Source organism: Myotis davidii, unplaced genomic scaffold (assembly GCF_000327345.1).
Source record: "Myotis davidii unplaced genomic scaffold, ASM32734v1 scaffold494, whole genome shotgun sequence".
Classification (NCBI taxonomy): Eukaryota; Metazoa; Chordata; class Mammalia; order Chiroptera; family Vespertilionidae; genus Myotis; species Myotis davidii.
In genome coordinates, this window is record NW_006285480.1 from 397,052 (window position 1) to 410,755 (window position 13,704).

Below are 13,704 nucleotides of genomic sequence, written 5' to 3' on the forward strand. Positions count from 1 at the left end.
GTTAAACAATTGTTCGGAGTTTGAACTCATGCTAGGGACTACTTGGCACAGGGGCTGTTTAAATGTTGTTAAAATGTGTGTTCAGCTGGTCCACCTTATGTTAAAATGGCACCGTAGGTAGGGTGTCTTGGTACATTTATTTAAAACATCCTCGTGACCTCATTGAAGTATGTTTACACAAGATTTTGTGATACATAAATACAGATGTCAACATTAATTACAGTTGCATAATACAAGGGAGTCCTTTTCCTTCTACCTTGCTATTTTTGTCAAAATATACAAAAATACATCATAAATGTCAGTGAGAAAATGTAGGCATATTAAAGATTTATTTATGGTCTTTCAACCATAATAAAGAACAATAAGATTTACTACATGATGAAGGTAAGATTAGATGTTCCCTACTTAGAATCACTTTAAGAAAATCTAAACCACTTACAGTTTATGGATCCCACTTCCTAAAATTGCAGATAATTATAATAAGTGAATTGTTAAAACTTTATACTGTTTCCTTAAATAGCTACAGGTTCTTGGTACATAAAAATAAATTAAAATGGTTTGTTGATTAGCTGGCATGCAATGCAACTTTCCTCCCTAAATTTTAAGTACTTCAGTTACTCAATATTAGCTTCTTTCTTAAAACACTTAAAATAAGTAATCACAAGCCCACGTTCCTAAGGGAAACCTTTGGTCCTAAGTACATCCCATCTCCTGCCTTGGGAACACCTTCCCGGTGAAAGCACCTTAGGCTTGGGCAAAGTGAATCCCAGCTTGTGTGAGACCATGCGGGACGTTCCCCGAGCTGCGCAGTCTGTGTGGTAGCTACGAGCCACACGTGGGTACTGAGTACCTGAAACGTGGCTGGTGTGACTGAGGACCTGAACTCATAGTTTTATTTCTTTTTAACTCATTTAAATGTAAATTTAAAATTTCAGTTGTATAAAATATTTTTTCGATTAAACACAGCTTTATTGTTTGGGTAAGACTGTATTTCACTTTAACTATTGAAAATTGTTATATGCTACAACTATTAAATACACACTGGATTTTGCAGTTAGTAAAAACAAAAAAGAATATAAAATAGCTCATGAATATTTTTACATTAACTACATGTTGAAATAATAGTTTTGATTTTTGGGGTTAAAAAGCATATATTAAAATTAATGCCCCATTATTTTTTTAAAATTATTTTTATTGTTTTGTAGAGAGAGGAAGGGAGAGGGGGAAAGAGAGAGAGAGAAACATTCATGTGAGAGAGAAACACCGATCAGTTGCCTCCTTGCATACACCCATCCCGGGGATCGAACCTGCAACCTGGTTATGTGCCCTAACCAAGAGTCCGACTGCTGATCTATCAGTGTGTGGGTTAATAATGTGTGGGACGACATCCAACCAACTGAGCCACACTGGCCAGGGCTCTTTTCCCTTGTTTTTTTTTTGTGTGTTTTTTTTAATGTGGCTACTAGAAAATGTTTCACTTACAAATTTTAAATTAGACTTGCATTGTGTTTCTCCTGGACAGCAGTGTAGAGCAGGGTTATAGAAGGTTCCAGCTTGGAGCTGATGAGAAGGCCCACAGAGTCTCAGAGAACATGCAGTGTTTAATAAATCTAATTTGAAATGAATGAAAAATTCTTACTATAAATCAGTGATTAGTCATTAGAAACTCTAAAAATTAAGACCTATTTTTCTCATTCTTTATTATCCAATGGACAATGTAAGCTTCTGGTGGGCTTGTCAAAAGGAGCTGCAAGAAAAACATCAATGTTAGAACTAACAAATTTGTGGTATTTTGTTTCAGGCAAAGCTTTGCCTTACCTGTTTCCACCTGCGAATGAAATGCCCCTTTGCCATTTGCAGATGTGACATGTCACATGAGCCCCGAATCAACATGTTCTCTGAAGGACCTCTCCTTTCGAGGCATGTGACTCTCCCAGTGGTGTGTCATTTGTGACTCTCATCCACCTCTTTCCAGCAGCAGTTGTCTGCTCCTCTGCACTGGAAATCTGAAGAAACGCTCTGGGCACTATTGCTGGCTTTCTGTTTTTCACTCCCCATGGTGTGGTGACGTCTTGACTATGCAAGTGAAAAGCCTGGATAAGTTTAGGAAAACAGCTGGGGCCAAGGAAGGTCCCTGAAGCTGCACCCATTTATTTATTTGTTTATTAAATATGTTTCTATTGATTTTTAGAGGGAGAGAAAGGTAGATAGAAAGATAGAAATATTGATGAGAATCATTGATTGACTGCCCCCTGCACACCCCCTGCTGGGGATGGAGCCTGCAACGCAGGCATGTGCCCCGACCAGGAATCGAACCTTGATCTCCCAGTTCATAGGTTGATGCTCAGCCCTGAGCCACACCTGGCAGCGCTGAAGCTGCACCCATTTACGTGGAGAAGCTTGGGCAGCCTCAGTGCCACATGGATGTCATAAAGGCAGCCTGCAAGGGAGCAGGATGCAAGTGCAGGAGGGCAGTCACTCCAGTTCACCTGGTTTAAAAATTCTTTATGTCCTTTCCTTGTAGTCAGTGACATATGATGACATATAGGAAATATATACAATTTGTGTAAACCTAACATTTAAAGTGTTCAGAGAAAGACTATGATGTGGTATTTGTTTAAAGGAACAGAATGTTACTGGCAGCAGACACAACAGTGTGGTGCTGAGAATTTCAGAATGTTGGAACTGAAAGGGGCACTAGCGATCCTCTCCGTGGACTTTTTAAAGACGCTGCTGTCAGAATCTTAAGAAGTGAATGCAAACAAAGAGCCAGTAGATTTTGTAATGACCCCTGTAAAGCTGTTTTCTGCTTCAAGAGCTCCTACGAGGCATATCCTGTTCAATTTAATGTTTTATTCCTACTTTTCAAACACTCCTAAAAAAAAAAAAACACCCTTCAGATATCATTATTAGTTCTTTGTAAGTAACCTCCCTGCTCCTTTCTGCAGGCAGACCAAATTTAAAGAAAATACATCCCAACCTGCAATAATCAACTGGCCAAAAACCCAGCAAAGTAGTTGGTAGCCGTTCTTTCATTCCATTCCATTTGTTGTAATTAAACTAAAAATTTGAACAGTCTATAGCAGGGGTGGGCAAACTTTTTGACTTGAGGGCCACAATGGGTTCTTAAACTGGACCGGAGGGCCGGAACAAAAGCATGGATGGAGTGTTTGTGTGAACTAATATAAATTCAAAGTAAACATCATTACATAAAAGGGTAGGGTCTTTTTTTTTCAATAGTTTTATTCATTTCAAACGGGCCGGATCTGGCCCGCGGGGCCGTAGTTTGCCCACGGCTGGTCTATAGCCTTTATTTCAATTCCTTTAGCTTTTTTCTTTCTTTTTTTTTATTTACAAAACTAGGACTGTTCCCTATGTTTAACATGAAACAGTGGGAGGTGATTTAAGAGATTAGGTAAATCAGGATGGAAAATTGAGAAGCATTGTTGCTTATTTTAATGTAAATTCGATAATTTACGCAATCTCTAACACACGCACAGAGTATAGACTGAAACTGTGTTTCCTCCATGGCCTTAGAGCTTATGGAGAAAAAGAACCTAAGAAACCTCAGAATTTATGTGGCTCCAGATTTTCTCTCTCCCGGAGCAACATAACCAGCTGGTGAGCTCACAATCACTACCATCCTTTTCAGTTCCAAAGTTCTGAAATTCTCATTACCAAAACAGAGTCAGTCTGCTCCCAGTGACATTGGGGTCATTTTAAAATGCAACTGCATGCCCTTTCTCTGAACACCACAGATATGAGGACTGTATGCTGATTTCATATATGTTGTCAGATGGAATTTGTAAGGGAGCAGGATATAAAAAGAATTGAGAAATGATCTAGTCCCTGACTTGCTCATGCAGGACACATGAAAGGATAGTTTTTAAATAAATTACTTAGGCTGCAGAAACCAGGGACACGGTGACTGCTTTGAGCCCTTGTCATGCATTTCTTCAGTACCATGTGCCCTGTCCTTAAACTGTGGCAAGCAGGGAAAGGAAAATGCCATTGGATCACGGAATGTTGCACTTCCTACTGATGTGCTCGATGAAATCGGGACAACACTGGCAAGGACGGCTAACAGTCCAAGGAAGAAAGGACATGAGTAACCATGAGTAGGTCACGGCCAGCCTTTTTCTCTGAGAGCCATCTCTGTTCCTTGGCACTGTCGTCCATATGGAATGACTAGCAGTTTCACTCCAGTCGATTCTGTTGTTTGCTCTAAGTATAAATGATATTTGGGTCCCGAGAACTCAGTGAATTAAGTCATCAGTATGTCTGATGCATAGAGGAAGTGAGCCAAGATGAAAGGAGCAATAAAACCCTGACAAGCTGAGAAGAGCATAGACAGGATGCTCAGACCAGTTAAGAGGCAGAAGCAAAGCAGTGAGCAGACTCAGGGCCCAATACCCGAGTGCAGGCTATGAAGACATCCATATGTTTCCAGCCAGGGAAAGTTTGAGAGCCCAGCGACCTTCATCATGAATTTATCCTCTCCTGACCGGTGGATCAGAGAATTGCGGCCCGGAGTTCTTGAGCGTGTGTCAGGACTGGACTCATGAGCCTTCCAACCAACTTGACAACAAGTTGCCAGGGATCACTTCAAACAGTTTAGCTGAGGCAATGCTTACTTGGATCTGTAGCCAGATAGGCCACCTTGGTGAAGAATGTTTTGGATCCAAGAATATGTTTATTCTCTTTGCCTTGACGAAAGGTGTTCGCGGCGTGGTGGTTTTGTTTTGGCTGTTTCTGCCCACGTTGGGAGACAGGGGTCCTTCACAGACACGGAGCGTGCAAGCCTGCTGAGAAGACCTCGTGTAACTCCAGGTTCCCTTGCAAACTGGGAATGAAATGAGTCCTAATAGTATCTGAAAATTGGAGTTAGGATTGAAGGCAGCTCCTCAGCATCACCGTTCACTCTGCTTACTGTAGTTACTTCCATCAAATGCAAGATGGCTAGCCTCACACTCCGGGCTGTCCTTTGATAGAGCACAGAACCTAGAGATAAAGAGGCACTGACACTGATTAGCTCTGTGAATCAGCTCTGTGGAACTCATTTTTTCTCGTTTGTAAAATGAGGGGTTGGGTGAGATGATTTCTAACTTTCCTGCACATCCAACAGTTGTGCGCAAGCTCACCTCTCAGCAAGGTTAGCTCAGTTTGGTGGAGAAGCGTAAGTAGACAGACTTGGTCTTTTGTAGGGTCTACTTTTAGCCACTGTTTTTATAAAAGGTCCAGCCTAATTTAAGGTCATTCCTTTCCACCTTGTTGGTTCCTGGCCCACCTCACTTCCATTTTAGGGTTTCTGTGCAGTTATAAGCCAAACATCCACGACATATCTGTGACTGGCTTTTCACCCAACCTGGGAGACATGAGAATGTATGAGTTTTTAAGATCCATGTTCAAGAGCAATAACCCCTTCAGCCTCTCCTAGGATGACTTCAATTATTATATGGATCCTTTCAGAACTACTCCCAATATTATATTGGTAACTACTGCTTTATTTCACCAAAGAGTTTTCTAAGTAGAGCTCATTTGCTTTATTTTCCACTTCAGATTAAGACATCAGTTATTTGGGCAACACCAAATGTTTCCTTCTCAATCCCATTGTGGGTGATAATACTAGCGATACTTCTTGGATTATTGGTTCTGGCCATTTTGACTTTGGCTTTATGGAAGGTAAGTTTCTTTATTTTCTTTTCCTTTTTGAGTAGAGAGGCCGCTGAAGGGATTTAGAAGGCTTTATCTAGGGATTTAAAAAGATAATACTAGAGGTGTGATTTGGGGGTTTCTAACAGTCTAAAAAGCATAAAAGAAACCTTGTATCTTGTTTGCTTTGGCAAACAGTACCCTTGTGTAACTGACATTTAAGAAGACTGGGGGTGTTTAAGGTTGCTTTTATCTTGAGACTTATTATAAATAAATAGAGAGAGAATTATACTTTATTAACTAAGACCTGTGACCTTTTTTCCAATATGCTTGGAGTGAAAATGTTATTATGAAGACTTCTTTTTCTTGTTTAATTAACCAAGATCTTAAGCTTTTTATTTAAATGGTCCTATCAACAATCCTTTGAGATTTTTCTTTATAAACACAACACAGATGTAATTAATATAGTAATTAATTGGTACTTGGACTGTCAAGTAGGGCAAATAGATCATGCATGTTATAATATTCTTGGACTTATTGGGGTTTTTTTAATCTTGCCGATTGGTTTGTCTCCATTAGGAAGGCTTAACTTACTCTTTCATGTGTTATACTAAAGTTTGTTCTAAAAATCTACAATAGAAATTAATTTCTGGCCCCAAAACAGACATGATTACCAAGTTTCACAAATCTTTCCATTTCAAAAGAGAAACAATGTCAGGATTATATGACTGTCAGAATAATTAATCCAGTCAGATCTTACTTAACCACTATTGTGTTTCTACAAAAATCATAGTGTGTTTTTATTTAAAAACAATATGCAGCATGCTTTGGACCTTTAAACTAGGAAAACTTTGCCTTTTAAGTTAAAAATTGGCGTTTCGGATCTGTATCAGTTGTTTTGTGCCATCCTGAGCCCTTATAGTCTTGCACGCCTTTACAAATAGACTTTTGTGTTATTCTGTTATTTATAGTAACTGTATTTCCATAATGTTATAGTTATATGTGCCAACTGACAGAACATTGTGCTAGTTCTACAACAGAAAGACGACTTGATATTATAAGCCAAACCCAGTGGGTTGGGTTCCTAATGAAGAAACAACAAACACAAACTGAGGTTCCAGGTTTGTAGGAGGTTTCGCCTAGACCAGTGGTCAGCAAACTCATTAGTCAACAGAGCCAAATATCAACAGTACAACGACTGAAATTTTTTTTGAGAGCCAAATTTTTTAAACTTAAACTATATAGGTAGGTACATTGTTATTAACTTAATTAGGGTACTCCTAAGGCATAGGAAGAGCCACACTCAAGGGGCTAAAGAGCCACATGTGGCTCGTGAGCCCCAGTTTGCTGACCTCGGGCCTAGACCAAATAACTAATTTGAAATTCAGGAGGATGAACATTCTAGAATCACCTCTTCCCAGAGTTCCTGGTAAATCTTTGTAAAGGTCCTAAGATGTTCTTGGATTAAAATAAATTTCTCTCTATATACTATATGCCCCACTGAGTGCAGAGGGGTGCCCAAGGATCCCCTCACTTCCTCCTGTGATCCATCCTGAGGAAGCTATATTTCAGGAGTGACTCTCCCTTCCCTGGCCAGCAGTTGGTGCTGCTGCTGACTCCAGAAAACATGCAGGAAAGCAGAGAGGACATTCTCGGGCCAGGGCCTGTAACCCCAGGGAAAGATGCAAGGTCCATACCTAGTTTGTATAAAACGGGCATCCTCCCACTATCAGGGCAAGGCAGTAGGAAGGCACGAAGACTGCCCGATGCAGGGCATTCCTCTGCAGATTAAGGGTACTCTTTTTTCACCCCCTCATTTGGAGACTCGAGAAGATGACCTCCACAGAGCTCTAAGTTCCTTAGCAAATACATAAAGTGAACATTATTGGCATGAGGGGTTTCACAAATTCCTAGAACGACTTGCTTTTATAGCCCATTTTTCTTTTCTGTAGTGTGGATTCTTTGACAGGTCAAGACCCCCGCAAGATGATATGAATGACAGGGAACAGCTGACAGATGAGAAAACCCCTGGTGCTTGAAAAGGTAAAACCAAAGACCAAAAACTCCGACAGGTCCTGTTCAAAGAAAAGAAAGAACATGAGGGTTAAACAAAGGTTTTCCTGGACCTGCCAGTGTCCTAGGAAATGGAAAGGCCGGGATCTATTGCCTCATCCACACCACCCTGTGGAGACGTTGCCACGGAGCCCCGCGAGCCTTGGGGAAGGAGACATCCTCACCACTGTAGAAACAGCCATCATGCATGTTTCTTCCCCTGGAGTCATTCTGTATTTGGCAGACACTTTGAAGTGGGTATGGAAACGAAGGCTGCTTTCCAGGTAAATCCAACTTAAGTCACAAAGACAAAAGGACTGGATTATGATAGAATTTAGAAGGCGAACTAGGACTGAACCTTCCAACACTACTGTATCCTACAGAATATTTGACACCTCCCTATGGAAAAGAGATATTTCTAATGATGTTATGGCTCAGGGAGACAAGTATATGTTGTTGGTACTGTGAAAGTACTTTTGAAACAACAAAGATAATCTTGTAAGCAAGGATAACAATTTATTTATTTATTTTCCGTTTCTCTGGCCATGGAGAGGATTTGGAAATTAAGATTTGGTCAGCTGGTTTTCTAAATCACACCCTTAAGTCCTTCTAAGTTAACCATTGTGTGCAGATCAGTCATTTAATAGAGATTTTTAGATCATGTTAAGGAAAAGCAAATTGGTATTAGAAGATAGCTTCTTTTAATATTCTGCTGCCTTCCACCTGAAATTACTTATATTCACACTTTCTAGGGACTCACATCTGCTTAATGTAGCTTTGCAAAAAGTTACATTTGTAGTTCTTTTTATTTAAAAAAATAATTGTTCCATTTACTTAATTAGCAATACATACATTTCAAGGTACTCTCAATGCTGTGTGGTGTTTAAAAGTTACGGTAATTATGAAAAATGTCTAGAGTTTGTTGATTGAAAAGCAATTTAACAATATAGGTAAACATATTTTTAATATCTATAAGAAGCAACACCAATATTTAACTTCAGATAAATACCTATTTTCTCTACTATATCTCACACTTTTTATGTACACAGAGAATATATGTTACACATAAATAGGAAGGAAGTGAAAAGTTATGCAGGTGTGAGATGAATCTAGAAAATGGATTCCCAAGAATTTTACTTAAAATTGCCCATTCCAACTTTACTACTCATTTTTACTGATAATCTTTATAGTACATGACTTTGGAAAAGTATCTTTATGTAAGGTATTTTCCCATCATCTTGAATTTAACCATCATAAAAACTTGATGTTTAAAACTTGTAAATAAGCCATACTTACGTGTAATATTAACATTTTTGAAGTAAAATTGACCAGGCAAATTCATATAGTTGCACAACTTTGTATCCTTTTTATAATAATGAAAAATTACTAGGAAGAAATGCTGAACAAAGTTTATATTTGTGTGCAATATTTTATAGACCTATGTATCTAAGGCATGTTTACACTGGCATTAGTTATTTTTAAATTAATATCCTGAATATTAAGAATGATGGAACAAGCAGACCCAAAACCTTAAGTTTACAGAGCCATTGGACAACTTGTATCCCAGTTTCAACATCACACTTTGTTTGAAAGAAGAGCCAAACAATCAAACTCACAGACATTAAGTTTCTATCGTGCCTTAACCTGGAGACAAGCCATTTGGCTGTAGCTGCAGAATTTCTTTGGAGACCAAATGAAAGGCACATGGAAGAAGACACGGATGCAGTTCATATTCTTCCCACGTATGAATTAAATCCTGTCATGGTAGCGGTTTCAAGTCTGTCAGGAATGAAGTCTGGCTCCCAGTGTATGCGGCTGGCTGTGGGTGAGAACCGCACGTGCTTCAAACTATTTGTGGGTCTCACAGCAGCCTCTGTGGGCCCCACACCAGCCTCTGGTCCTAGGTGTCAGTTATCTAGAATTGGCTTTACACTAAGGAAATAACCATCTACAGGATTTGATTGGAGGGATTTCAGGCAGGACTCTGTGCCCCCAAATAATGCCTTAACTCTTGTCTCCATTTTAGCCAATAGAAATGAGCACCTCAGGATATTTGGTCATGAGAGGTGTCTGAGAAAACTCACCCATTGCCTTTTAAGCTAACAACATTGGTGAAGGAACTCAGAACTCTTAGGGTTTGATAAATGTAGGACCCCGTGAGAGCACTCACACAGACACATGGAGAAACTAGAGGTCCTAAGGAGACTGGGACCTGGAACAGAGCATGGTATGAGGGCTTCAAAGGCAAACTCTGCCTTCAACACAGTCGCAGCCAAGAGTAGTCCCTTCGAAAAGGGTGAACATCGCTACCTACAGGCATTTCGTGGAGGCCGGCAAGCACACACCGGCCCGCTCAACCATTTAGAATGTGGAAGCAAATGGAGGAGGGGACACTGAGGTCAGAGGACTTTCCAGGCATCAGTTCCTCAGCTCCCCTCTACACGCAGGGTCCTCTTACCACGCACTGAGCACATCTGCTTTTGGTCACAGGATTGCTAATCACTTTCCTAACTCAGAATGTGCCGTGCTTGTCTTAGAGTCTCTCTGTTTGTTAGATCCCCCTTTGAAAATTCTTGCAGCTGGTTTTTAAGATGTGGAAAATGGGCAAATGAAGTTTTATAAAATTGGAGGTTTTTATACAATAAGTACACAATATGGACTAGTCACCACTGAAATCCTATTTCAACTCTTTTCCTTTTCCTGTTTTATTTAAATACATTTGTAGATATCTGTGAAGATTTTCATGTACCTATTTACCTTCTCACTAATAAAATTAAAAATGAAAGACACTTTGATGTACTTGTGGCTTATTTCACAAGCGAAGGAAAACTTTCCCACAGTAGCAGACATCAAAGTTTCTGTCTATACCTTGATTCTTTATTATAAAAACTAGAGGCTGGTGCACAAAATTCATGCACGGGGGTGGGGGGTGTCCCTCAGCCCCCCCTTGGGGGATGTCTGACTGCCGGTTTAGGCCCCATCCCTGTGGAATTGGGCCTAAACCGGCAGCCAGACATCCCTCTCACAATCCAAGACTGCTGGCTCCTAACCGCTCAGCGGCTTGATTGCCCCTAACCATTTGACTGCCAGCCTGATCATACCCTAACCACTCCCCTGCCAGCCTGATTGACACCTAACTGCTCCTCTGCTCACCCACTTGCCCCCAACTGCCCTCTCCTGCCGGCCCAATCGCCTCCAACTGCTTTCCCCTGCTGGCCATCTTGTGCTGGCCACGGCCCAATCCTCCAACTGCTTTCCCCTGCTGGCCATCTTGTGCTGGCCATCTTGTGGTGACCATCTTGTGCTGGCCATCTTGTGGTGACCATCTTGTGCTGGCCATCTTGTGGTGGCAATCTTGTGACGATGTCGCAAGACGCCACCTAGGCTTTTATTATATGGGATAACATTGGAAGAAATTTGAAAGAGCAAAAATACATCACTGCTTTGGGATGATAAAAATGTTATCAATTTATATTGTGGTAATAATTGCCCAACTTTGAAAATACTAAAAATACATTGAACTGTCTTCTTTTTAAGTAGGTGAGTTTTATGGCATGTGAATTAAATTGCAATAAAAATGTTTAAAATTTTGTTAGCTCTTTTTTGACACCCCCACCCTTATACAACTGGTTTCTCTATGTTGTCTTTCAAATGTTGGCTGTATACTAGTACAAATCTGTTATGAAGCCTTCCTTTGCATCTTTGGCCAACTCAAAGGCTCTTCCTGTCCTTCATGGCATTTTGGTCCAGGGGTATCTGTGTATCCCCGATGAAAAAAATGCAGCCAAATGTAAGATTCAGTGATATTGGTGCTGAAGATCAAAGCCCCATCTCAGTACAAACTAATCTGAGTGGGGCAAGATTTCCCTGAAGCACATGGAAGGATCCACACGGGGCCAGCCTCTGGTTAAAGCCTACCTGTGCTCATAGTGAGGGGAAAAGTAATAAAGTGCTTGGTAGGTTAATGTGATCAGTGAGAGCTGTCTTCTCAACAAACTCTGTTGCTACTTTTGTCACTTCCAGACACTTTTAATGGAGACACTTAACTGTGTCAGTACTTTCTAAACATTGAATTGCTATTTGGGTTCCTAGATTGGACAAATGAGGTAAGTATCACTGCTTGCAGAATTTTTGACAAAGTAGGATTTCCTTGCAAGTTGCACACATCCTCTGTGAGATTTGCACCATTCTCACAGGTTACCTCTCTAGCACCCAGCATCCTGGCACCCTTGTGAAGAGCCAAAACATGAAAGCTTTTTGTGGATATCCATGAACGTTAAGACAGTACCTACCTCCCTGGGGTCTAAAGTTCTTTCCCCAAAATCTAAATAGAAGATTTTCTCTTTCAGAACTTTGATGACATTAAAAGGTTAATTTCTTTAGCATAGAAGTTTAAAGCATTAAAACTTTGGACTCACGTGAGAGCTGAGTAAAACCATAACCCCCACTGATGCTTCAGTTAATGGTGAGTTCAGGATGGCCAGCGTACTTAAGGCACAACGATGCTTCTCATGTTCAACTCCCCCACCCCACCCCCCAAATACCATCTGCCTGACACACTGCCTTTTGGAATTGTTTATGAGCAAGTTCTCTGTTATTTATGATTGTTGGCTAAAATCCACATGGAAATGTAGCCTGATACTAGTGCCCCTCAACAAAAACGGCCTGAATTTAACTTCTATCAGCACCATGATATGACACAGTAGGAATGTTCTGAAAATCTCTGTGCTATTGTTTATTTTGGTTGTGCATTGTGTTGTAGAAATAACCAAGTGATCAGCAAACTAGCCAACCTTTAGGTGGGATTTATTGTTAAGCAGTAAAGTGGACCTCCCTGATTTTAAAATTTTAGATTTCAACTTTCATTCACTTAATTGTCTGTAGGATGTCAGCATATTTAACAATTTTTTTCTGTCAGAATTTTCAACTTTAAAAAAATTCCATATTTATCCTCTATTTTAGCTTCCTAGGGCTGGAAGTACCACAAATTGGATGGCTTAAAACAGCAGAAATTTATTGTCACACAATTCTTTTTTAAAAAACATATTTTATTGATTTTTTTATACAGAGAAGAAGGGAGAGGCATAGAGAGTTAGAAACACCGATGAGAGAGAAACATCAATCAGCTGCCTCCTGCATACCCCCCACTGGGGATGTGCCCCCAACCAAGGTACATGCCCTTGACTGGAATCAAACCTGGGACCTCTCAGTCCACAGGCTGACACCCTATCTACTGAACCAAACCAGTCATGGCAAGTCACACAATTCTTAAAGCAAGCAGTTTATAATTAAACTAGTGGCCCAGTGCACAAAATTCATGCACAGGTGCAGTTCTTAGGTCTGGCTGGTGATTGAAGTACAAGAGTCTGGCATGGAAGGGCAGGTCCCAGCTGACTTCTGGGCCCTGGAAAGCACCTGGGCCCCTGGACCCCTGTGTGCCCCCCTCCACCTGAGTCACTGTGCCCGAGTCCCCATGCAGAGATGCTGCAGGCCGGGCACAGCGTGGGCCTCTGAGCCACCTAGCAGCACTGCACAGAAGCCAGGTGGGCAGTGTGCTCTCTCCTGGCCGGCCTCGCAGACTGGCTCCTGTGTGAACCCCTGGGAAGCCCAGCCAGGCCCCTGCAGTCCTGGCGGTTGCAGCCTGGCTCACCCGGAAGATGCCACGTGGGTGTGGGGTGGGCTCCTCGTAGGTGCCTGGCACTTGAGCATGGGGGCTTCCTTGGCAAGCAAGCCCTGGCGTCCCAGGGGAGGGTAGCAGGGGGAGTAAGAGCAAGCTTGGTGGACACCACACATTCTCACTGCACCTCTGTCCCCATAACCTCCACCCCCAGGTCGCAGCACATCACTGGCATCTGCCATGTTTTGCACCGCCCCCTGGTGGTCAGCACACATCATAGAGAGCGGTCGAACTCCCAGTCGAATGACAGCCCAAGGGGACAATTTGCATATTAGGCTTTTATTATATAGGATTGTCACCAGGGCATGCTCCATTTGAAGGCT

The 13,704-nt window shown here is 41.3% G+C and overlaps 1 protein-coding gene across 1 annotated transcript in view; it reads left to right on the forward strand.

The window, feature by feature from the left end:
• The window catches only part of ITGA8 (integrin subunit alpha 8), a 201,994-nt gene extending 191,501 nt beyond the window's left edge, over positions 1 to 10,493 (forward strand). The window contains exons 29-30 of the mRNA XM_006756159.2: positions 5,560 to 5,682; positions 7,605 to 10,493. Of these exons, the coding sequence (XP_006756222.1) occupies positions 5,560 to 5,682; positions 7,605 to 7,691 (210 nt within the window). The 3' untranslated portion in view covers positions 7,692 to 10,493. The remainder of the gene's footprint in view (positions 1 to 5,559; positions 5,683 to 7,604) is intronic.
• Positions 10,494 to 13,704: the final 3,211 nt, after the last annotated feature.